Source organism: Drosophila persimilis, unplaced genomic scaffold, assembly GCF_003286085.1.
Source record: "Drosophila persimilis strain 14011-0111.01,24,50 unplaced genomic scaffold, DperRS2 tig00000000-arrow-pilon, whole genome shotgun sequence".
NCBI classification, from domain to species: Eukaryota; Metazoa; Arthropoda; class Insecta; order Diptera; family Drosophilidae; genus Drosophila; species Drosophila persimilis.
Genome location: NW_020825288.1, coordinates 1,802,227 through 1,823,877, shown reverse-complemented (window position 1 = coordinate 1,823,877; position 21,651 = coordinate 1,802,227). Strand labels below are relative to the sequence as shown.

General features: G+C 48.4%; 9 protein-coding genes across 9 annotated transcripts; 4 read left to right on the top strand and 5 right to left on the bottom strand.

Moving 5' to 3' along the window:
• Positions 1-608: 608 nt before the first annotated feature.
• Positions 609-5,208, bottom strand: LOC6595287 (phosphoinositide 3-kinase regulatory subunit 4). The gene is made up of 9 exons (XM_026990855.1): positions 5,099-5,208; positions 4,849-5,035; positions 4,330-4,790; positions 3,690-4,275; positions 2,627-3,637; positions 2,351-2,564; positions 1,651-2,290; positions 977-1,591; positions 609-907 (listed from the first exon to the last, which is right to left on the bottom strand). The coding sequence occupies exons 1-9, from the start codon at positions 5,194-5,196 to the stop codon at positions 679-681; spliced, it is 4,041 nt and encodes a 1,346-aa protein (XP_026846656.1). The 5' UTR covers positions 5,197-5,208; the 3' UTR covers positions 609-678.
• A 1,439-nt stretch (positions 5,209-6,647) lies between these two features.
• On the top strand, positions 6,648-10,361 carry LOC6595288. The gene is made up of 5 exons (XM_002020318.2): positions 6,648-7,867; positions 8,073-8,221; positions 9,266-9,545; positions 9,705-10,025; positions 10,136-10,361. Exons 1-5 carry the CDS (start codon positions 7,082-7,084, stop codon positions 10,214-10,216), a joined length of 1,617 nt encoding a protein of 538 aa, XP_002020354.2. The 5' UTR covers positions 6,648-7,081; the 3' UTR covers positions 10,217-10,361.
• A 307-nt stretch (positions 10,362-10,668) lies between these two features.
• Positions 10,669-11,749, top strand: LOC6595289 (estrogen sulfotransferase). The gene is made up of 2 exons (XM_002020319.2): positions 10,669-11,014; positions 11,075-11,749. The coding sequence occupies exons 1-2, from the start codon at positions 10,680-10,682 to the stop codon at positions 11,688-11,690; spliced, it is 951 nt and encodes a 316-aa protein (XP_002020355.2). The 5' UTR covers positions 10,669-10,679; the 3' UTR covers positions 11,691-11,749.
• Positions 11,750-11,819: 70 nt separating this feature from the next.
• LOC6595291 (protein maelstrom 2) lies at positions 11,820-13,550 on the bottom strand. Its single transcript, XM_002020321.2, has 4 exons — positions 13,053-13,550; positions 12,830-12,979; positions 12,355-12,770; positions 11,820-12,289 (listed from the first exon to the last, which is right to left on the bottom strand). The coding sequence occupies exons 1-4, from the start codon at positions 13,375-13,377 to the stop codon at positions 11,864-11,866; spliced, it is 1,317 nt and encodes a 438-aa protein (XP_002020357.2). The 5' UTR covers positions 13,378-13,550; the 3' UTR covers positions 11,820-11,863.
• A 173-nt stretch (positions 13,551-13,723) lies between these two features.
• On the top strand, positions 13,724-15,391 carry LOC6595292. The gene is made up of 6 exons (XM_002020322.2): positions 13,724-13,972; positions 14,027-14,263; positions 14,324-14,464; positions 14,521-14,676; positions 14,737-15,192; positions 15,248-15,391. Exons 1-6 carry the CDS (start codon positions 13,760-13,762, stop codon positions 15,371-15,373), a joined length of 1,329 nt encoding a protein of 442 aa, XP_002020358.1. The 5' UTR covers positions 13,724-13,759; the 3' UTR covers positions 15,374-15,391.
• Positions 15,375-16,334, bottom strand: LOC6595290 (mitochondrial RNA-splicing protein MRS4). The gene is made up of 3 exons (XM_026993463.1): positions 15,948-16,334; positions 15,754-15,886; positions 15,375-15,692 (listed from the first exon to the last, which is right to left on the bottom strand). The coding sequence occupies exons 1-3, from the start codon at positions 16,283-16,285 to the stop codon at positions 15,384-15,386; spliced, it is 780 nt and encodes a 259-aa protein (XP_026849264.1). The 5' UTR covers positions 16,286-16,334; the 3' UTR covers positions 15,375-15,383.
• Positions 16,335-16,695: 361 nt separating this feature from the next.
• LOC113566685 (protein maelstrom 1) lies at positions 16,696-18,538 on the bottom strand. Its single transcript, XM_026993413.1, has 4 exons — positions 18,039-18,538; positions 17,816-17,965; positions 17,341-17,756; positions 16,696-17,275 (listed from the first exon to the last, which is right to left on the bottom strand). The coding sequence occupies exons 1-4, from the start codon at positions 18,361-18,363 to the stop codon at positions 16,850-16,852; spliced, it is 1,317 nt and encodes a 438-aa protein (XP_026849214.1). The 5' UTR covers positions 18,364-18,538; the 3' UTR covers positions 16,696-16,849.
• Positions 18,539-18,709: 171 nt separating this feature from the next.
• On the top strand, positions 18,710-20,377 carry LOC113566677. Its single transcript, XM_026993380.1, has 6 exons — positions 18,710-18,958; positions 19,013-19,249; positions 19,310-19,450; positions 19,507-19,662; positions 19,723-20,178; positions 20,234-20,377. Exons 1-6 carry the CDS (start codon positions 18,746-18,748, stop codon positions 20,357-20,359), a joined length of 1,329 nt encoding a protein of 442 aa, XP_026849181.1. The 5' UTR covers positions 18,710-18,745; the 3' UTR covers positions 20,360-20,377.
• On the bottom strand, positions 20,361-21,320 carry LOC113566698 (mitochondrial RNA-splicing protein MRS4-like). The gene is made up of 3 exons (XM_026993471.1): positions 20,934-21,320; positions 20,740-20,872; positions 20,361-20,678 (listed from the first exon to the last, which is right to left on the bottom strand). Exons 1-3 carry the CDS (start codon positions 21,269-21,271, stop codon positions 20,370-20,372), a joined length of 780 nt encoding a protein of 259 aa, XP_026849272.1. The 5' UTR covers positions 21,272-21,320; the 3' UTR covers positions 20,361-20,369.
• Positions 21,321-21,651: the final 331 nt, after the last annotated feature.

The following is a 21,651-nucleotide window of genomic DNA, read 5'->3' as shown; positions in this document are numbered from 1 at the left end:
TATTTTGCTATGAGCGGTCTTGGAGAGAGCCGATAGTCAGGGCTGGAGAAGGAAAAGAGAGCGGCATCTGTTGTGGATACTGGTGTGCAGTGACAGAGTTGCGTGGGAGAGAAGGAGACGGGACGAGATCGGGAAGACGAGCGGGACCCTGAATATGAAAAGGCAGCGCGCGAAATTGAAAAGTGGTGAAATTGAAAGGGAGGGACCACGCTAGGGATAAAAACATCAAGTATCCCCGCTGACGAGAGTGCCAACGAGGACAAGTCCGGTCAATGTGCTGGTTTTGTTTTTTGTAAGTTTTGTTTGTTTTTGTTCATCCGTCTCCTGGTCTATCGGGTCGGAAACACCCCTGACTTCCCGGTGAGCTAGCTGTGAACGATAGGCCAGGGTGGTAAATCAGCGGTTCGTAGCAATTTGTAAGTAATCTTGAATAGGACTGGCGACAATATTAATAAATGTCCATATTTTGGTGTATGTTATTAACGGAAACTACTTTTCTGAGTTCACGTACTTGCATTCTTTTGTTGTTTAACAGCTTTAAATGAGATATATTTTAAATTCAAAATGAAAGACATACATACGTATTTGAATAATTGGAATTAAACGTATTGGTGGATACACGTATTGCAGTTTATTAGGCTAATCACAGTTGAATAATTAAATACTATAAGCAGGCGTTTACTTCCACAGCTTGATGACACCGTCGCGCGATGCCGACGCTATGTAGATTTGGCCCTTGTCCTTACACATGAGTAGGTCGGTGATGGCGTCCCGATGGCTAGCCGTGGGCATGTCTGGCCCGGATCGGGGATTCTCCTCCGTCGAAGTTCGAAGTTGTTGGGAATCGCCGGTGCCCATGGAAATGACTTGCTCTTCAATCACCTGGCTGCCGTCAATCAGGCGGGCACTGAAGAATCGTAAGAAGATTAAAATAAAACAATTACCTTATAAGAAAGCATTAATTCTGGTCACTTGCCTGTAGTTGAATGCCACATCCGTCAGGTTATCATTGGCCGCTGGCACCTTGAGCGAAGAGTTCTTTGGCGATGCAATGTCCCAGTACCGGATGCGCTGATCCGAGCTTCCTGTCAGAATGAAAGGCGCTCCATCCACAACTCCGCTGAGAATGCCGCAGGTTGTGGCCGGATCATTTAGACTGGTGTTGGTGAGCACGGGGGCGGGACTGGCCCACAGGACCGTCTGTCGTTGACCCGTCTCGATGTTCCACACGGACACCTCGTTATTCGACTGCGAGGCTGAGATCAGATACGACGGCTCTGTGGGATGGCAGGCCACCTTTCGGATCCACGAGTCTGCCGGGTGCTTTATCTCTGCAATGGGCAAACGGAATCGCAAATCCCAACAGATATGCTTGCCGCCGCTGGTGCCTGTAGCCAGCCAAGAGCCGGTGGGATCGGCACAGATTGTGGTGATGACCCCGTGCCGTAGCTCGTTCTGGAGCCGCCAGGCACTGTGCTGCATGCGCGTGTCCCAGGCCACAATGCCGCCATAGAGCGTGGCATACACGATGACGCTCTGAGTGGCCTGGTCGTAGGCATGCATGTCCACAACGGGTCCATCGTTGTGTTCGCTAGAAGGAAACATCCAGGCTGTTGAAAATATCAAATAACACTGAACACTGATGCTTACTTCTGCTCCAGAGCCTGCTGCAGCGTCATCTTGGCCGAATTGCGATCGATCCGCATCATCAGTAGGCTGCCATCCTTGCCTCCCACGGCCAGCGACTGTCCGCTATCGCAGGCGGCCAAGGCATAGATCGGGGTATTGGCAAAGTACACCTGACGGGACTTGTTGATGCCTTGGTTGCCGTTCAGCTTGCTGCAGTCCCACAGCCGCACGGTGCCATCGATGCTGCCACTGGCGAAGAGTGAGCCATGTGGGCGCAGTGAAGCCAGCTTGATTACAGACTCTGAATGTTCGTGCAGATGGGCCACTAGGGTGCCATTGAGACGCCAGTTTGGCGGATAGGGCGTCACCAGCTTGTCGTAGCTGCAGCGCTGCGAGATGGCCAGCACATTATAGCGGCTCTTGATCTTCTGGGTCAGCGTTTCCAAATCTTTGCGGCACTCTGAAGAACGCTCCAGCCAGCCGTTGCGCTCCGGCATCGTGTACTCCCCCAAAGAAGTGGCTGCACTGACAGTAGTGGGTGGCACGCCCAACGCCATACCTCCAGTGGCCGGACTTCCAGCCATCCCTCCGACCCCCAGAGGAGTGGACACGGCATCGGACGCTGGCGACACCATGGCCGGAGCATGGGTCTCGTTGGATCCTGCAATGGTATGGGAATCAGTGAATATTCTGCTGGAAATGCGGCGACTTCTAGTCGTACGGTTCTCGGCAGGCATTTTGATGGCCTTGTCCGCCAGCGGATATTCATGACAGGCCACCTGCTTGCGGCTGACCACAATGCGTCCATTTCCTGAGGCGGTGTCGTCCAGATCCTGTGAGGCCTTGTGTTTCAGCGCTATCAAGAAGGGCTTCATAGCCAGCAGCTGGATCTCAATTAGGTCGGTTAATCCTTCAGAAGTGAGGCGTCGAAAGAGCTTAAATTCAAAAAAAGTTGGAATTAATAGAGATTGGACACTAATCTTCAAATATAACTCACATTCCGCAGCGTCTGTCCCATGTCGTCGTATTGGGGCAGCGCTCCGTGTCTTGTCTGCTTGCGTACTCGAGCACGATCCTCGAGAGCGCCCAGGAAATGATGGATATCCTGAAAGCGCAGCACACTGTCGAAGATCTGCCTGGGTATGGGGGGCTGCACGCAGTCCAGCAGAATGTGCGCCTTCTCCACTTGGATGAGCGGCACCTTGAGGAAGGCGCCAATTGCTGGCATAATCTTGCACTGCACATCGATGGCGCTGAGATTGCGTGCCGTGGTGGCAATCATGCCGCAGATCTCGTGTCGCACCCACAAATTGGGATGGCAGAGATAGCAGGCCGTCTCCTTGACAATCTCCGTGACAGCGGGCTTCTTGATGTGGCCGAGCTCAATGAGAATGGTCACGGCTCGTATGGCCTTGGCAATGACGAACTCCTCGCGATCCGTGAATCCCTGCTGCAGCAGCGGCACCAATATGTCCGAGGCCTGCCAGCCCACGTAGCCTGCCACTCCGGCAATGTTGTCGTAGAAGGCTCCTCGCAGGTTCTTGTCCTCGTCGTTGAGGAAGGTCATGATGTGCGATAGTATCACATCGTTGGCCTTCTCCTTGCCGAAGAAGGCGCACAAGTCGCAAATGCCCGACTCCATCAGCGTCTGCTTCACAATGGGCTGCGAGTCCGTCAGCAAACTGAGCACCGCCTGCCGCACAATGTCATGCAGGGCATTCAGCTCCGCCTCGTAGCGTGGCGTGGGCATCTCATTCGGAGCGTTGCGCTGCGTCTCCTCCAGGAAGTAGACGGCACTCTTGGCCAGCGCTGCAATGTTCCGGGCAAAGGCCACGCGCACAATCACCGCACTCGATTCGCTGGCCAAGTCCGTGATGTAGGGTAGAATGTACTCGGGAAAGACGTTGGCATCGCTGCGTGGAATGTCCTTGACCATGCTCAGGCAGGCAGTCAGCGTCTCGATGGCCTGAACCTGAACCTTGGCTGGCGATTTCTGGGCCAGATTCAGCTGTAATCAAGTACGTGAAGTATAGAAAATTTTGAGATTTAAATATTCTTACAATGTAGGGCAATATGCGATCCAATATGGTTTCCGATGTGGTGTACTTGGACAGCTTCTGCAGCAGCTCCAAGGCGGCAATCTTCGTGTTGGACTGCTTCAGACCCCGAATGCAAGAGGTGACCACCGTAATGATCAATATGAGGCCATCGTGCTCTGGCGGCAGACGGCCGCACATCGTGGGATCCTTCTTCTCCTGCTCGGCATCCTGTTCGTCCTCTTCGGGCGTCAGGTCCTGTGCTTGGGTCAAGACCTTGATGCAATGTCCAATGTCCTTGTGCAGGCATTGGATCTTGTCATCCGGCGACATGATGGGCGTCGAAGAGAACATTTGCAAATAGGACTGAAGGAACGAGTAGAAGTATTCGGGGAACAGCTGCCCGCGCTCCTGATCTAAGTAGTCTTCGGCGCTCTTTCGATTTAACGCTTGAATATCAATCATGGAGGCCAACAGATTGCGCAGCCTCTCGTTCTCGATCCCTGCCAAATGCTTCTCCACAAGATCGCGTTCGCCGCGCCTATAGGCCAGCAGCTGGGACAGCTCAAAGGGAGCAGTTCCCTCGGTCCAGAGTTCCAGCAAGGCGCAGCTGTAAAATCATCATGAATAAAGAGTCTTCCATTCGGGTCGTCAATCGACTTACCCCGCTGAGAATATGTCCATAGCAGGGAGCAGAGTATTTCCTGCATAACTGGGCGCCAGACGAATTATGGAGTCCGTATGGATCACCGACATGTTGCCATTGTTCCCATCATCGTCCGATGCCAGGGTCTTCACGAAGCGCTCTGGAGCAATGTAGCAAGTGCGCCGTCTGCTCGTATCAAAGAAGTACGTGTAATCGGCTGGGTTATCTTCCGGCAGATATGTGGGCTTGAACGAAGCGAAGTCCGAGAGTAAAATCCAGTTCCAGGAAGTGATCAATATGTTCTCCAGCTTTATGTCGCCGTGGCATATCTTTTGCTTGTGGCACTGGTTAAGGGCGCACAGAATCTGAAAGGTGATCCACTTCTTCTCGAGAACTGTGAGAAAGGGGCGTGTGGACACCCGATCGTAGAGACTGTGTTTTACGTACTCCCGCATTATGTAGGCCGCCTTGTCGATGAGCTGGTGGAACAACTGAGAGATAAGCAAGGCACTCAGTAATTGAGATTGATGGACAAACCTCCACCCGTTGAAAGGGCAGGCAATTGACAGCATTCGCCAGCGTTAGAGTCTTCTTGATGCCCTCCAGCCGCTCCTTGTGATCCTCCAGCGGTAGCGTGGGATCATGCTTCACAAACACCTTGACAACAATCAAACCCTCCTCGGTCTTTGCTTTGGCCACTTTGAAGAAACGTGTACTCCCCATGCTACGCACGGGAAACAAAATTGTCAACATAGGCAGATTTTTTCTATCTTCGCCAGATACTCACTTGGAGCTGAATGTGATTTCGCTGCCAAACTGGCCCGAAAAATAGTGCTCCACCGCATAAATCTGCGAGGGGGCTATACCGACCAGCTGATTGCCCATCGTGCTCGCTGTCTGCCGAAAATTTTACGAAAAAACAAGTGCAATTATTATTAAACTTTTTCTGCGCACCATAACAGCTGTTCACTAGAGCTCATCGATGTTTGTTCTAAAACATCGCTGTTTTTAGATTGCATTATATTTACACTAAAATCATCATAATGGCTATTTAAACTATTATTAATATGCTTGATTTAATGAAACAATTATTTTAAACTATTTGTTTGAAGGATTTTTGCTTAATTTCCCTCAGCCATAATTACTACGCCAATATTTAGTTGGGGATAGTTGACACGATAGGCAGAACAGGTAAAATCGAAAGTAAACTTTTTGCCACCACTTGGCCTCTATGCTTATCCCTTTTAAAAAAACCAAAGTTTTGCCTAGAACTCAACAACTCAACCTAGTGTAAAAAGTGTAATTAATAAATTTTACATATTTTAATGTATGGAAAATTTGAAAACGATGACACATCGATGTTTTTCTCTCAAAACATCGAAAACATCGATATCCGCAAGCATCGATGTTTCTTAAAAAAAAAAGATCCGCGGGCTCTGCATTTTTAAATGCGTGCTTTGGTACTTAGATTCTATATATAACCATTTATATATTTTAAAGCTTTAGTTTCTAACCTAACCAATAAACATAATTTCAGATAGCCAGATTAGAACATTTTACCTTGTGCATGACCAACCCATTAAACTGATTATAAATTTATGTAACGAGCACACTGCAATCTATTTTGGTCGAAACGAATCGAAATGGGCCATGACATCCAACCGAAACGAACCCACAAAATATCAAGGTGACAAATGGCCCAGGCATTCGTTTGCCTTTGCCACATTGATTTGCATTAACAATCAAAGATTCAATGACATTAAACAACGAATTTCAACTCCCTTTTGTTGGCATTTCAAAGGTGTTCCCGAGCAAAGTTACAAACCGTTTTGAAAAACCTTCAAGACCATTCAGAGGAGTTTCTTATATTTACATAAAAGCCAAAAGCGGGCGGCAGTAACGAAAACGTCGACTTTGACCAACGACCATTCCAAGAAGAGAACTTGAAAGCGGTTCGACAGCGACAACAACAGCAAGAGCGACGATCGTGTGTAAAAAGAAAGTAGGTAAAGTCAGAGGCAGAGGCAGAGCAAGAGGCAGCAAACATAAACAAAGTGTGAGCCAAAGAACAGCGCAGAAGTCGTTTTCCTCTTCCACCTTCTTCTTTTGAGTCTCTCTCTCGCTCTCTCGCTCTCAGGTATTTCTGGAAACCTGACGTGGACAATGCGCAGGCGTAGCAGAATTCAGCAAGAGAGAGCGTTCGAGGGAACGGCTCACACACACACTGGAACTGACAGGTGAGAGTGGCATGAACAAGGCATATCACATAAAAGGTAAGACCTTTCCACTATGCTCTAATAGAACACGCGTATAGGTACGGCTGGAAACCAAAAGAAGCCGGCTTAGAGGCCGCTTTCTTGGACTACCATACCTTTTATTTAATATACCTTAAGAGAGTTAGAGAGAGAGATAGTGAAGAGTGCAGGTGAGAGCAGCAGCGCCAACTAGAATCGCTTCGTTCCCCAGCAGACCCCAGGGCCGGACCGACTGATGATTCCAACTTAAGAAGTGTTACAAACTGGCGCAGCGCCTCACAAGAAAGAAAGTTTTCGACTGTGCTGGCTGATCTCGTAGCTCCGAGCTCCTCCAATCTGAAATCTCCAGCAATCAGCAGAACCACCATCCAGTAGACATCCAATTTAGCAGTCCGTGTGCGCAGTGAAGCGTCGCTCGCGTCGTCTTCGTCTTGGTTTTGGTCTCCGAGTTGGCTTAATTGGCCCAAAAGTATCTCAAGTGTGTGATTGTGAAAGTTCCTGCCCGTCCAAACAAAATGTACGTGAAACGAGTGCTGCTCTTCGCGGCGCTGCTGTGTGCCCAGCCCTATGGCCAGATGGCCAACGAGGATGAGTCCAATCCGCTTCTGGACATGGCCTCCATGTTCTTCCAGGAGGCGCTGTCCAACCAGAATGGTGGCGGCGGAGGAGCAGGTGGCGCTGGAGCTGGACTGGCGGGCGTTGCTTCTCTCATAGGCACATTCATGCAGGCCAATGGCAAATCCGGCGGAGGAGGAGGTGGCGGCGGTGGAGCCGCCATGCAAATCCTGTCCGGTCTGGGCAGCATGCTGGCCAACAATGCTCGTGGGAATGGCGGTGGTGGCGGCGGCGGTGGCTTCGATCCCTCCATCATTGGCAATGTCCTGGAAATGTTCACTCAAGGCGATGACGAGGAGTCCGGCACCGCCGAGAAGCGTAGCAATGGCGGAGGATCCGAGTCGGGCATTGGTCTGGATACCATTCTCCAGGTGGCCTCAGCTTTCATGAACAACCAAGGAGGAGGCGGCAACAAGGCCCAGGCCTCCCACCACCACAACCAGAAGCGTTCAGCCTCCCAAGAACCCGAGTCCGAGAACGGTCTGATGAACCTTCTGCCCCTGGTAATGCAGGCCGTCAGCTCGTTTGCCGGCCCCGAAGGTCAGAGTACTCAGGAGCGTCACAAGAGCCATGCCTGGGTGCTGCCACCCTTCCTGGAGCACATCCATGTGCTGTGGGATCACTTCTCCAACTCGGAACTGGCCGATGCCCTCTACGAGAAGTCGGGCGTCAACAAAATCATGAAGGTTGATCTCTAGATGACATAGTTTGGTGCATTTTGAAGGAGAGATGTTCTCAAGATCATATAAAGTGGAAATTAAAAAAAGATAACTCCAACCGGTCCCGAAGAGATAGAAATACTTTACTGAACTTGGGAAATCTCTTACAGAACATCCTATTTTTCTACCTGCTAAACATTCTTCTTCCTTTTTTCTTCCCCATCCAACACAGGGCTTCAAGGGCAGCGATGGAAAGCTGGACTACGACAAGCTCTTCGAATCGCTGAACAACCAATCCTTCCGCAGGCGCTGGATCAAGTCGGCAACGCTTTACCTTGCCGACTGGGCCAGCTATCTCGCCAATCCCGATGTCTATCTCAGGTGAGTCTCGGACCTCGTCTACGTGGCACCCGACCCGATTTGGGTGTGGGCAGTGGGCTGTGGGCTGTGTACTGTGTGGTGACCAATACAATCCGAACCGATCCGAAGCGTGTTAATTGTGGATCACGTTCTGCTCTTTAACGGTTCTCAATGCAGTTAGCACCTTGCTGCGATTCCACTCCGATTCTAAACAGCTGTTGTTGCTGTTACCGTTAGCCGCAACCTGTTTGCCATCGAGCATGTTCGAAGTCGCCTCCGCTCACACACACACGAGTTACCTTTTGACACACTTTTTTCCGTGATACCCTCACAGAGAGGATATTCCCGTTGTTACCAGATGTTTTTAAAGCGAAGAAAAGGAAGCGCTTGCCCTTATCCTTGATCTTGCTTAAATAAAGAACAAATTAGATCACACTGCCACAGGAACTGAGGCAATTCTTATAAAAATCGAATGACTACCAAACGAACGATACATTCGCCAGGGTATCAAGAGCTTCGGCTCCGAAAATGCTAGGCTTCCTTTCTGATTATCGCCTTGACTTTGGCTTTTAGAACATGCCTGCTAATCCAGCTGGTCAACAAAGCTGGTCCATCATCCCACTCCCAGTTCTACGCAGGCTCTCGCTCTGTCTCGCTCCACCACTGGGTTCTCTCTTTGGATCCGATACAGTTACAGAAGTCAATGGCATTGTTAACACAAACAAATAAACAAAACGGGCTAAGAACCGGTTAGCGTCGTCCGCTTAGCCAGAAAATGGGTTGAAGGCAAAGTACACTCTGCCCGCAGACATTTTTGCATGACTTCAAAGTGGGTCAAGTGGCTCCAGTCTTCATTCTTCAGTCTTCAGTGCTGTCGTCTCCACTTTTTCGGCTGCTTGGTTTGGCTGCTCATTTGCTACGCCTCATCATTGTTTTGTTAGACGAGCACTACTTCCACTTTCTAGCGATGACCCTTTCACTTGGCAGCAGCGTCATCGCCGTTTGTCTCGTCAATTGTCTGATTTTGCTGATTTTTTTGCGTTTTCTTTCGCCACTTTCCACCAGATACTTCCAGACGGCACAGATCATGTTCAACGGACTGCTCAAGTCTCAAGGTTACCCCAAGCAAACGCACTTCGATCCGGCCCGGCCCAGCGAGACCCTCTCGAACCTGCTGGACCACGTGGCCAAGCACCACCTGAGCGTGAAGATCGATTCGCGGCAGTATGTAAAGCCGGCGGTGGGATATGCCAAGGAACTGCTGAAGCTCGGCCAAGCCCGCGGCTTGCTGCAGTTCAACGCCACGGAGATCAGCGATAAGCTAACGGACACGCTCAATCTGGAGGTGGGTCTGAAAATTGAGAATTGGGTTGCTGGGGAATTAGCTCGCCTTCTAAGTTCCTAGAGTCGGTACAAATGAAATTAATTACGCCACGGTTTTCTCTTCTGTTTCATTCGAATCCAATCTGAATCCAATCTGAATCAAATGTCTAACATCAAACAGGTTATCGAACCGGTGCTAAAAGTACACCGCGCCTACAGATACATCTCGAAGACGCCGCAATGCGATCGCTATGTGCTCTGCCAGCTGAATGCAGCCGCTCTTGACCAGCAGCAGAAGCAGAAATCCCAACAGCAACAGCAGCAGCAGAACCAGCAGCAACAGTCCAAGAAGCAGGCGACGACGGCGTCTGGCCTCATTGCCGGAGTTAGTCCGAAAATCGTCAAGATCGGCAGCATGGGTGCAGCCATCTTCATTAGCACGGAAACCGGTACACCGTTCTGGACGCTATTCGGTGTAATCAATGCGCCATATAATTGCGAGGTGAGTGTCCCCGTCCCCGTCCCCGTCCCACATCTTCCCTCCTCGGAGCATTCTCAGCTCCAACTCTGGTTAACGCTTTCTATCTGCTATTTCTGCAAATGCTTATACAGGCCAAATATCCAGTCGACTGCAATGGCTTCCACGAGGGAGAGGCCAAGGTGACCACGGAGTACATACACAATGAGTTGTAGTTGCCCCCCGAGTATGAGAGGATGTCGCCTGTGTCCAGGAAGGTCGAGCCATTGGCGAGAATGCTCATTAAGACGTCGATCTAGCTGTAATTGAGATCAAAATTTCGTGTGTATATAGTATTACGGATTGAAATACATTTAAACTTAAACCATGTAAACAAATGCACTCCCTCTCGGGGAGGGAGATCATCTATCATTGTCGGATGATCATTAATTTTGGAGTCAACGAACCGAAAGAGAAAAGCTTTTCCTCCCATATACAAGCATACCGTATTGTGTGGCATTTTACCAGCCAGTTTAGTTTAGTGGAAGCTTTTCTTAGCCAAAACCAGTTCATCTGTGGAAAACACATTTCAGTTTCACCAAGCCCCAGCCCCCAGCTCTCATTTGCACTTGCACTTGCCACTCTTGGCTGGCTGGCCTTAGTGCGCTGTTCGCTTTTTGGTGTCGACGGAGATTCATCATGCAACTGGTATATCGCGAACTCGATGCGGACATTGTGCGGCGCACCAATGCGGTGTTTCCTGCTCAGAACTGCTTTGTGGAGGTGCTACCCGATCAGTTGATAATTCCCAGGAAATATGTTGAGCTGGGCGAATCGATACGATCGCTGCCCGTGTACGAGGATGACGTGTGGATGATATCCTATCCCCGCACGGGGTCAACCTGGGCACAGGAGATGGTCTGGCTACTGGGTCACGAGTTGGACTATGTGGCAGCTGAGCAGGACATTCGGATGCGGTCGCCACTCCTTGAGCTATCGGCACTGTTCAGTACAGATCATCATGAGATGGTGGCGTAAGTATGCTCCCCTGGCGTGGGTCCGCAATGAACCTGAATACTTTCTCCACTCGGCAGTAAGGCTTTTGGCAACACCGTTGAGCTGGTTCGCAATTTGCCACGGCCCCGCTACGCCCGCTCGCACCTTTCCTGGCAACTGCTGCCCGAACAGTTCGACACGGTGAAGCCCAGGATTGTGTACACGGCGAGAAACCCCAAGGACCTTTGCGTGTCCTACTACCATTACTGCAAGTTGCTGCACGGCATCAGTGGGGACTTCGAACAGTTTGTGGAGCTGTTCCTGGGCGGCCACACACCCATGGGCTCTTACTGGAAGCATGTGTTGCCCTTTTGGAAGCGCAGCAACGATGAGAATGTACTCTTCATCAAATACGAGGATATGATTACCGATCTTCCCGCCGTGGTTCGTCGCTGTGGCCGCTTCCTGAATGCCACACATCTGCTGAACGAGACCGGCATGAAGCGCATCTGTGAGCATCTCACGTTCGACAAAATGCGCCAAAACAAGGCGGTAAATCTGGAAAAGGTGCTGCCCGCGTCCTCGACCAAATTCATACGCAACGGGAAAATTGGCGACTGGCGCCATCACATGAGTGAGGAGATGTCCGAGCGTTTTGATGCATGGAGCGAGCAGCATGTACGTGGTTCTGGTTTACGATTTGACTACGATTAAGCCCTGCACCTATTATTAGTACATTAAATAATCAAATCATTATTTCGTTATTGTAGCTTAGTGTACTTAATTGAAATACAATTAAATGGCAATTCCTTCACAGAAGGAAATTTTGATTGCTTCCTGCTATCGTGTTCAAGAATGTATTAATAACAATGTAACACGCGTACAAATTAGCGCGCAATTTTTTTTCCAGCTCCCATATTGAAATGACTCTTGTCAGGGAGCTGTCGGCGGCGGCCACCTAGGCTAGGGAATTCCTCATCGCTATCAAGGGTCCCTCCGTAGACACTGTGGTCTCTGGGCACGTAGGCCCTTGATACGGACTGATGGCTGCTACTCGGTGATAAGTCACGCGATCCCATCTCCTTCTGGATTCGCGGTGGCGCTGAGTAGTAGGAATCAAGCGAAATCTCATCAAAGTTTGTCGAAGAGGACGCAGGAGTAATAGTGTAGTTTGGCTTGACCTTAAGGGGAATGTGCTTCCCAGGCTGGAGTGGAATGGCCAGGTCTGCACACATGTAGTCGCTAAAGGTGAATCCCCAACGCTTGACCATACTGTTGGTACAATATTTCGAGCGATCGATTTTCTCATGGTACTAGAAATAAAATTTGATGGTTAGCAATTGATAAAAACTAGAAATATCTTAAAATTTAAACTTACATCGCACGAAATCCCTTCAGTATATTCAAAAAAGTCTTTGACAAAAAAGTTGTTCGTCACATGGAAATTGATCCGATCATTCGTAACCCCAGCCACGTCCAATACACTCTTCTTTAAGGTGTAGAACAAATGGTGGATATCAAACACCATAATCTTTCGCTCATCTTCGTCTATTTCGGCCTCGGATGCCAGATAACGGAAGCAAGACTTTACCACCGGCATTAGCTCTGGGGTCGTGTAGACAATAACCGGATCTTGGTCCAATTTTTCTTCATTGCGGACGGATAACCAATTGAAGATATCAATATATAGTTTTCCCATGTTGGTCTCGCCAAAGGCCTGCGGTGGCAAGGGCAACTTGTGGGTAGTCTTGGAGTGATCCTGCGCATCTCTACTTTGTCCGTAGATGATGTGGCCTGAGAATAAATTGTGGTTACGACTAGGTCCAACGCATCAGTCTTACATCAACACTCACCCGGATTAATCATGGTACTGTAATTAGAGCTTATGCCTCCCTTCAGAGAGTAGCGGCAGGCGGAAAACTCAGCGGGCACGTAAATATCACCAGTCAAGGCCTTGGTAAAATAATTGAAGCTAACAAACACAAATTCCTCATTCTCCAACTCTGCAAGCAAAAATCAGCGACGAGTTTTGTTAATGGCAACTGGCTCTCGTTCAGAACACAGTACCTAACTTACCCATAGAATTTTTTGCTGTCAAAATAATGCGTTCGATCTTTCGCTTCATTTGAAGCTCGGCACTTATGGCCTCGTTTTTCTCTATTTCCATTTCTGCGACGGAACCGCCCAGACAGTTAAGACGCTCTTTCTTTGCTGTTCTCTCCAGAACGTTTGCATTCTTAGCCATCGAGTTATACGGACCGCGTTCCTGGTCGCCCATGCTTTTCCATATAGGATCACACTTAGCCACCGCCTCAGAATTGCTTAATCCACGAGCCACTGGGTTATTCGCCTGCCATTCTTTGACGAAAGTCATGAACCCATTTCGCTTTTTTGGAGCCATTCCAATGTTAGTAGAGGGAACGCTCGTGTAGGACGTGGAAAATACGGTAGATCGGACGCCGGGAGCCAGTATGACAGCAATCAACAGTTAACCGAAAAGGTGCGCAGGTAGGTTGCAACAGATATGTTTCAAGCTATGGAAAAAGACTCTTTTTGCTTGTTGCTTGTCCGAAATTTCTGGAAATTAAAAAAGCCGGGAACCTGACACTGTGAAAAACGGAGATTATCGGTATCTGGCTTATCGGACAGTGTGACCGCATTGCGACAAAAATGTATGTTGGGATAGGGTTGCACCAACGAACGCAATTGATTTGTTATCGTTTATTGCCGGCTGAAATTGTGGATATAAACAAACCATTTGTGTGTTTTTTTTTGGTTTTACCATGACCTGTGACACAACTGCGGCCTTGGTGGCCCACATGTGTGATGTCGTGCAGTTCTACATGCTACCGGAGCTGAAAGAAGATCTGGACAACGTTCAGCTGGCTCCGTCCCAATTTGAAAGTTATCATGTCTTGCTAGCTAACGAATTGCCGAAATTCTACGATCTGGTGCAGGAATTCCTTCAGAAGACCAATAATGCTGGACACGAAGAGGTGGGTGGATCTCCTCGCGATTTATTCTATTAGTTACAGTCTGTTTCCCTTTAGCTGAGGGCTCAAATTGTGATGCTTCTTTGCGAGCTGACAGCTGCTCCTACCGTTTACCAACTTAATGATGGGAGTGGTAACTTGCTGCGAAATGCCAATAAATTGGGAAGGAAACTCTCGGATACGTGGGGGGAATCAATGGACGCGCACATACTTAAAAACTACGAGAAAAAGCTGCAAAAGAACTGTTGGAAGCGACAGCTTGGCGCCGTGCATGGGTTTGCCAGATATCTAGAGGTGGTAGTTAGAAAAGTACTCATGATTGATTTATTCAAAATGTTCGGCTCATCATTGCAGCTCCGTTATACGAAGGACGACAAAATGACCACCCAGATGCTGGCCTTCAGCTTGTCGGTCGGACTCAATGTGCGAGAGTGCTACGACTTTGTCTATAAGCAACTCGGTGTGCAGATCTTTTCAATAATGCTGAAGCACGGCGTAGGCATGATGCTTGTTCTCTGAGAACCATAGATCGTTAATTGTTTAACTTGCAGGACCTTAAGGACATTCAGGAATTGAATATCCACAGCGTGATCTATGATCATGCGCTTAGAGATGCCTTCAGCATGGACTCGATTGAAGCTGTGACTGCCATATGGAATTGTCTGTACCTCTGTCTGGATCACTTCATTGATCTGGATGCCTTTACGGTGGGGGCTGTCCTCACAAAATAGTTGAATATTATTTACAGAGTGGTTTATCCCCCACAGTGGAACCAATGCGATGATATGCTGGACCGGCTCCTTCAAAATGTGACAATGTCATCAAAAGCCAACAACTCCATATGCCTGCTTCAGTTTATAACACGTCTTGGCTACTACTTCACCATCAATCGAGGCGAGATCGAAGCCGCTCTGGCCACGGATCTTACACGAGCGGATCAACTGGATGCCTGCCAGGAAGTGTGCTCCTCGATCAACTCTAGCACCAGTTATCGTTGGGCCAAGAGCATTCTGCAAATGCTCGTCTTGGAGTCGGAGAAACTGCTGCAAGGCCCTGAGGTTTGCGCAGAGCTACTCGGCCAGATGCAGCGCTGCTATCTGGTCTGCATCCTGCCCATTCCACTTCAGGCTCTGCATGTTCATTTGCCCGAGTTCTACACAAAATTCGTGGCTGTGCTCCTAGAGTGCATGGTGACCCATAAGATGGCACCGACAGTTCAGAAGGTGAGCTTGATCTTTATCCGTGCAAAAGGCCAACGAATGACATCCCTTTGCGCAGCTGGTGCAGCGCTTTACAGAAATATTCAGCTTCCAGCTTAAGAACTGCTCGCTCCATCAGCTACCCAGCGACCTTGAGGAGTATGTGAAGGCATTGAAGTCCCTACAACAAACCATTTCTAAATAAAAACGAAAATTTAACTGATGAAATAATCGGCAATTAATGGATAAGTGAGTGTTGCTATGATCGCATGTGGCAGTATCGCAATCAGAGCCGGCCGCAGACCCAGAAAGAATCCTCTGTAGCCGTGCAACTGAATGATTTTGAGGCAGAGATGCGTCTTCGAGGGGAACTTCTTGTAGCAAGAATTCATGACCACCGTTTTTACCGCTTCTACTGGCGTCAGGATTAATGATATGATGCTGCTCGTTATCGTCATTGCCATCAGATCGATGACCCAATCCTCATCACGAATTCTGTGGAGTTTCAAAAGCATATCCGACACCTTTTGTGAGGGGCATTCAAATTAAAGCGACTATGGATAAAAGATAGTCCGTATATGTTACCCAATCGTGTACAGGTGCGTAGAGCGCTGCCACCGCTCCGGTGGTGAAAGCATGCAGCTCGCATCCACTGAAGAGGAAGGACATTCCACTCTTACCATACATGCACTTGAGAGCCTTCCAGGGGTCTCTATAACTGCAATAAAAGTAACTTGAAAAGAACAGCACCCACAAAGCTTTCGAGTTAATTTGTTTACTTGCGCTGCAAGAAGGGACGGCGGGTTAGATCGGCCTGCCGCACTATTGCCACCTTGGCAAATGGCGTTGAGAGCAGGCCGCCGCCTAATCCGCTTATGCCCGCCACTGTGGAGGTGTTGTATGGCTCCAGTATCAGCAAGTACTCGTTGTCCTTCAGCCAGTACAATGCATACTTTGTCCCGGTCTGAACCGTACACCGCAGCAGTGCACCACGAATGCCGTAGTAGAAGCCCGCAATCCTCTTCTGCTTGAACATCAGATGGACCACATCCGAATACGAGACGTAGTGCAGCACATTTGCCTGGATGTTCACTCTTATTATGTCTATGGGATCCATCAATATCTTTTAACATGTCTTCCCCAAACGTAGGAATAACGTGTCCGAAACGCGATTGGCGAAGAAGCGCGCTTGTTCGTCACCGAAGCGAAACTCCTGTATTGTATTGTATTTATTATGTACTGTATTTTGGGGGACTTCGAACAGTTTGTGGAGCTGTTCCTGGACGGCCACACACTGGAAGCATGTGTTGCCCTTTTGGAAGCGCAGCAACGATTAGAATGTACTCTTCATCAAACACGAGCACATGATTACCGTTCCCGCCGTGGTTCGTCGCTGTGGGAATATTGGCGACTGGCGCCATCATATGAATGAGGAGATGTCCGAGCGTTTTGATGCTTGGAGCGAGCAGCATGTAAGCGGTTCTGGTTTACGATTTGACTACGATTAAGCCCTTCACCTATTATTAGTACATTAAATAATCAAATCATTATTTCGTTATTGTAGCTTAGTGTACTTAATTGAAATACAATTAAATGGTAATTCCTTCACAGAAGGAAATTTTGATTGCTTCCTGATATCGTGTTCAAGAATGTATTAATAACAATGTAACACGCGTACAAATTAGCGCGCAATTTTTTTTCCAGCTCCCATATTGAAATGACTCTTGTCAGGGAGCTGTCGGCGGCGGCCACCTAGGCTAGGGAATTCCTCATCGCTATCAAGGGTCCCTCCGTAGACACTGTGGTCTCTGGGCACGTAGGCCCTTGATACGGACTGATGGCTGCTACTCGGTGATAAGTCACGCGATCCCATCTCCTTCTGGATTCGCGGTGGCGCTGAGTAGTAGGAATCAAGCGAAATCTCATCAAAGTTTGTCGAAGAGGACGCAGGAGTAATAGTGTAGTTTGGCTTGACCTTAAGGGGAATGTGCTTCCCAGGCTGGAGTGGAATGGCCAGGTCTGCACACATGTAGTCGCTAAAGGTGAATCCCCAACGCTTGACCATACTGTTGGTACAATATTTCGAGCGATCGATTTTCTCATGGTACTAGAAATAAAATTTGATGGTTAGCAATTGATAAAAACTAGAAATATCTTAAAATTTAAACTTACATCGCACGAAATCCCTTCAGTATATTCAAAAAAGTCTTTGACAAAAAAGTTGTTCGTCACATGGAAATTGATCCGATCATTCGTAACCCCAGCCACGTCCAATACACTCTTCTTTAAGGTGTAGAACAAATGGTGGATATCAAACACCATAATCTTTCGCTCATCTTCGTCTATTTCGGCCTCGGATGCCAGATAACGGAAGCAAGACTTTACCACCGGCATTAGCTCTGGGGTCGTGTAGACAATAACCGGATCTTGGTCCAATTTTTCTTCATTGCGGACGGATAACCAATTGAAGATATCAATATATAGTTTTCCCATGTTGGTCTCGCCAAAGGCCTGCGGTGGCAAGGGCAACTTGTGGGTAGTCTTGGAGTGATCCTGCGCATCTCTACTTTGTCCGTAGATGATGTGGCCTGAGAATAAATTGTGGTTACGACTAGGTCCAACGCATCAGTCTTACATCAACACTCACCCGGATTAATCATGGTACTGTAATTAGAGCTTATGCCTCCCTTCAGAGAGTAGCGGCAGGCGGAAAACTCAGCGGGCACGTAAATATCACCAGTCAAGGCCTTGGTAAAATAATTGAAGCTAACAAACACAAAATCCTCATTCTCCAACTCTGCAAGCAAAAATCAGCGACGAGTTTTGTTAATGGCAACTGGCTCTCGTTCAGAACACAGTACCTAACTTACCCATAGAATTTTTTGCTGTCAAAATAATGCGTTCGATCTTTCGCTTCATTTGAAGCTCGGCACTTATGGCCTCGTTTTTCTCTATTTCCATTTCTGCGACGGAACCGCCCAGACAGTTAAGACGCTCTTTCTTTGCTGTTCTCTCCAGAACGTTTGCATTCTTAGCCATCGAGTTATACGGACCGCGTTCCTGGTCGCCCATGCTTTTCCATATAGGATCACACTTAGCCACCGCCTCAGAATTGCTTAATCCACGAGCCACTGGGTTATTCGCCTGCCATTCTTTGACGAAAGTCATGAACCCATTTCGCTTTTTTGGAGCCATTCCAATGTTAGTAGAGGGAACGCTCGTGTAGGACGTGGAAAATACGGTAGATCGGACGCCGGGAGCCAGTATGACAGCAATCAACAGTTAACCGAATAGGTGCGCAGGTAGGTTGCAACAGATATGTTTCAAGCTATGGAAAAAGACTCTTTTTGCTTGTTGCTTGTCCGAAATTTCTGGAAATTAAAAAAGCCGGGAACCTGACACTGTGAAAAACGGAGATTATCGGTATCTGGCTTATCGGACAGTGTGACCGCATTGCGACAAAAATGTATGTTGGGATAGGGTTGCACCAACGAACGCAATTGATTTGTTATCGTTTATTGCCGGCTGAAATTGTGGATATAAACAAACCATTTGTGTGTTTTTTTTTGGTTTTACCATGACCTGTGACACAACTGCGGCCTTGGTGGCCCACATGTGTGATGTCGTGCAGTTCTACATGCTACCGGAGCTGAAAGAAGATCTGGACAACGTTCAGCTGGCTCCGTCCCAATTTGAAAGTTATCATGTCTTGCTAGCTAACGAATTGCCGAAATTCTACGATCTGGTGCAGGAATTCCTTCAGAAGACCAATAATGCTGGACACGAAGAGGTGGGTGGATCTCCTCGCGATTTATTCTATTAGTTACAGTCTGTTTCCCTTTAGCTGAGGGCTCAAATTGTGATGCTTCTTTGCGAGCTGACAGCTGCTCCTACCGTTTACCAACTTAATGATGGGAGTGGTAACTTGCTGCGAAATGCCAATAAATTGGGAAGGAAACTCTCGGATACGTGGGGGGAATCAATGGACGCGCACATACTTAAAAACTACGAGAAAAAGCTGCAAAAGAACTGTTGGAAGCGACAGCTTGGCGCCGTGCATGGGTTTGCCAGATATCTAGAGGTGGTAGTTAGAAAAGTACTCATGATTGATTTATTCAAAATGTTCGGCTCATCATTGCAGCTCCGTTATACGAAGGACGACAAAATGACCACCCAGATGCTGGCCTTCAGCTTGTCGGTCGGACTCAATGTGCGAGAGTGCTACGACTTTGTCTATAAGCAACTCGGTGTGCAGATCTTTTCAATAATGCTGAAGCACGGCGTAGGCATGATGCTTGTTCTCTGAGAACCATAGATCGTTAATTGTTTAACTTGCAGGACCTTAAGGACATTCAGGAATTGAATATCCACAGCGTGATCTATGATCATGCGCTTAGAGATGCCTTCAGCATGGACTCGATTGAAGCTGTGACTGCCATATGGAATTGTCTGTACCTCTGTCTGGATCACTTCATTGATCTGGATGCCTTTACGGTGGGGGCTGTCCTCACAAAATAGTTGAATATTATTTACAGAGTGGTTTATCCCCCACAGTGGAACCAATGCGATGATATGCTGGACCGGCTCCTTCAAAATGTGACAATGTCATCAAAAGCCAACAACTCCATATGCCTGCTTCAGTTTATAACACGTCTTGGCTACTACTTCACCATCAATCGAGGCGAGATCGAAGCCGCTCTGGCCACGGATCTTACACGAGCGGATCAACTGGATGCCTGCCAGGAAGTGTGCTCCTCGATCAACTCTAGCACCAGTTATCGTTGGGCCAAGAGCATTCTGCAAATGCTCGTCTTGGAGTCGGAGAAACTGCTGCAAGGCCCTGAGGTTTGCGCAGAGCTACTCGGCCAGATGCAGCGCTGCTATCTGGTCTGCATCCTGCCCATTCCACTTCAGGCTCTGCATGTTCATTTGCCCGAGTTCTACACAAAATTCGTGGCTGTGCTCCTAGAGTGCATGGTGACCCATAAGATGGCACCGACAGTTCAGAAGGTGAGCTTGATCTTTATCCGTGCAAAAGGCCAACGAATGACATCCCTTTGCGCAGCTGGTGCAGCGCTTTACAGAAATATTCAGCTTCCAGCTTAAGAACTGCTCGCTCCATCAGCTACCCAGCGACCTGGAGGAGTATGTGAAGGCATTGAAGTCCCTACAACAAACCATTTCTAAATAAAAACGAAAATTTAACTGATGAAATAATCGGCAATTAATGGATAAGTGAGTGTTGCTATGATCGCATGTGGCAGTATCGCAATCAGAGCCGGCCGCAGACCCAGAAAGAATCCTCTGTAGCCGTGCAACTGAATGATTTTGAGGCAGAGATGCGTCTTCGAGGGGAACTTCTTGAAGCAAGAATTCATGACCACCGTTTTTACCGCTTCTACTGGCGTCAGGATTAATGATATGATGCTGCTCGTTATCGTCATTGCCATCAGATCGATGACCCAATCCTCATCACGAATTCTGTGGAGTTTCAAAAGCATATCCGACACCTTTTGTGAGGGGCATTCAAATTAAAGCGACTATGGATAAAAGATAGTCCGTATATGTTACCCAATCGTGTACAGGTGCGTAGAGCGCTGCCACCGCTCCGGTGGTGAAAGCATGCAGCTCGCATCCACTGAAGAGGAAGGACATTCCACTCTTACCATACATGCACTTGAGAGCCTTCCAGGGGTCTCTATAACTGCAATAAAAGTAACTTGAAAAGAACAGCACCCACAAAGCTTTCGAGTTAATTTGTTTACTTGCGCTGCAAGAAGGGACGGCGGGTTAGATCGGCCTGCCGCACTATTGCCACCTTGGCAAATGGCGTTGAGAGCAGGCCGCCGCCTAATCCGCTTATGCCCGCCACTGTGGAGGTGTCGTATGGCTCCAGTATCAGCAAGTACTCGTTGTCCTTCAGCCAGTACAATGCATACTTTGTCCCGGTCTGAACCGTACACCGCAGCAGTGCACCACGAATGCCGTAGTAGAAGCCCGCAATCCTCTTCTGCTTGAACATCAGATGGACCACATCCGAATACGAGACGTAGTGCAGCACATTTGCCTGGATGTTCACTCTTATTATGTCTATGGGATCCATCAATATCTTTTAACATGTCTTCCCCAAACGTAGGAATAACGTGTCCGAAACGCGATTGGCGAAGAAGCGCGCTTGTTCGTCACCGAAGCGAAACTCCTGTATTGTATTGTATTTATTATGTACTGTATTTTGGGGGACTTCGAACAGTTTGTGGAGCTGTTCCTGGACGGCCACACACTGGAAGCATGTGTTGCCCTTTTGGAAGCGCAGCAACGATTAGAATGTACTCTTCATCAAACACGAGCACATGATTACCGTTCCCGCCGTGGTTCGTCGCTGTGGGAATATTGGCGACTGGCGCCATCATATGAATGAGGAGATGTCCGAGCGTTTTGATGCTTGGAGCGAGCAGCATGTAAGCGGTTCTGGTTTACGATTTG

Excerpts from the sequence above, each read along its gene's own strand:
- LOC6595292 (XM_002020322.2), top strand. The coding sequence starts at position 13,760 with ATGACCTGTGACACAACTGCGGCCTTGGTGGCCCACATGTGTGATGTC. Across the intron at positions 13,973-14,026 it reads ATAATGCTGGACACGAAGAG|CTGAGGGCTCAAATTGTGAT; the intron begins GTGGGTGGATCT and ends GTTTCCCTTTAG. Across the intron at positions 14,677-14,736 it reads TTGATCTGGATGCCTTTACG|TGGAACCAATGCGATGATAT; the intron begins GTGGGGGCTGTC and ends TATCCCCCACAG.
- LOC113566698 (XM_026993471.1), bottom strand. The coding sequence starts at position 21,271 with ATGGATCCCATAGACATAATAAGAGTGAACATCCAGGCAAATGTGCTG. Across the intron at positions 20,873-20,933 it reads CGTCCCTTCTTGCAGCGCAA|TTATAGAGACCCCTGGAAGG; the intron begins GTAAACAAATTA and ends CTTTTATTGCAG. Across the intron at positions 20,679-20,739 it reads ACGCACCTGTACACGATTGG|GTGTCGGATATGCTTTTGAA; the intron begins GTAACATATACG and ends CCCTCACAAAAG.
- LOC6595290 (XM_026993463.1), bottom strand. The coding sequence starts at position 16,285 with ATGGATCCCATAGACATAATAAGAGTGAACATCCAGGCAAATGTGCTG. Across the intron at positions 15,887-15,947 it reads CGTCCCTTCTTGCAGCGCAA|TTATAGAGACCCCTGGAAGG; the intron begins GTAAACAAATTA and ends CTTTTATTGCAG. Across the intron at positions 15,693-15,753 it reads ACGCACCTGTACACGATTGG|GTGTCGGATATGCTTTTGAA; the intron begins GTAACATATACG and ends CCCTCACAAAAG.
- LOC113566685 (XM_026993413.1), bottom strand. The coding sequence starts at position 18,363 with ATGGCTCCAAAAAAGCGAAATGGGTTCATGACTTTCGTCAAAGAATGG. Across the intron at positions 17,966-18,038 it reads GACAGCAAAAAATTCTATGG|AGTTGGAGAATGAGGATTTT; the intron begins GTAAGTTAGGTA and ends TTTTGCTTGCAG. Across the intron at positions 17,757-17,815 it reads CAGTACCATGATTAATCCGG|GCCACATCATCTACGGACAA; the intron begins GTGAGTGTTGAT and ends ATTTATTCTCAG.
- LOC6595289 (XM_002020319.2), top strand. The coding sequence starts at position 10,680 with ATGCAACTGGTATATCGCGAACTCGATGCGGACATTGTGCGGCGCACC. Across the intron at positions 11,015-11,074 it reads GATCATCATGAGATGGTGGC|TAAGGCTTTTGGCAACACCG; the intron begins GTAAGTATGCTC and ends TCCACTCGGCAG.
- LOC6595291 (XM_002020321.2), bottom strand. The coding sequence starts at position 13,377 with ATGGCTCCAAAAAAGCGAAATGGGTTCATGACTTTCGTCAAAGAATGG. Across the intron at positions 12,980-13,052 it reads GACAGCAAAAAATTCTATGG|AGTTGGAGAATGAGGAATTT; the intron begins GTAAGTTAGGTA and ends TTTTGCTTGCAG. Across the intron at positions 12,290-12,354 it reads CTGAAGGGATTTCGTGCGAT|TACCATGAGAAAATCGATCG; the intron begins GTAAGTTTAAAT and ends TTTTATTTCTAG.
- LOC6595287 (XM_026990855.1), bottom strand. The coding sequence starts at position 5,196 with ATGGGCAATCAGCTGGTCGGTATAGCCCCCTCGCAGATTTATGCGGTG. Across the intron at positions 3,638-3,689 it reads ATCGCATATTGCCCTACATT|CTGAATCTGGCCCAGAAATC; the intron begins GTAAGAATATTT and ends ACTTGATTACAG. Across the intron at positions 2,291-2,350 it reads CAAAATGCCTGCCGAGAACC|GATCCAACGAGACCCATGCT; the intron begins GTACGACTAGAA and ends ATACCATTGCAG.
- LOC6595288 (XM_002020318.2), top strand. The coding sequence starts at position 7,082 with ATGTACGTGAAACGAGTGCTGCTCTTCGCGGCGCTGCTGTGTGCCCAG. Across the intron at positions 7,868-8,072 it reads GCGTCAACAAAATCATGAAG|GGCTTCAAGGGCAGCGATGG; the intron begins GTTGATCTCTAG and ends CATCCAACACAG. Across the intron at positions 9,546-9,704 it reads CGGACACGCTCAATCTGGAG|GTTATCGAACCGGTGCTAAA; the intron begins GTGGGTCTGAAA and ends AACATCAAACAG.
- LOC113566677 (XM_026993380.1), top strand. The coding sequence starts at position 18,746 with ATGACCTGTGACACAACTGCGGCCTTGGTGGCCCACATGTGTGATGTC. Across the intron at positions 19,250-19,309 it reads GGTTTGCCAGATATCTAGAG|CTCCGTTATACGAAGGACGA; the intron begins GTGGTAGTTAGA and ends TCATCATTGCAG. Across the intron at positions 20,179-20,233 it reads TGGCACCGACAGTTCAGAAG|CTGGTGCAGCGCTTTACAGA; the intron begins GTGAGCTTGATC and ends CCCTTTGCGCAG.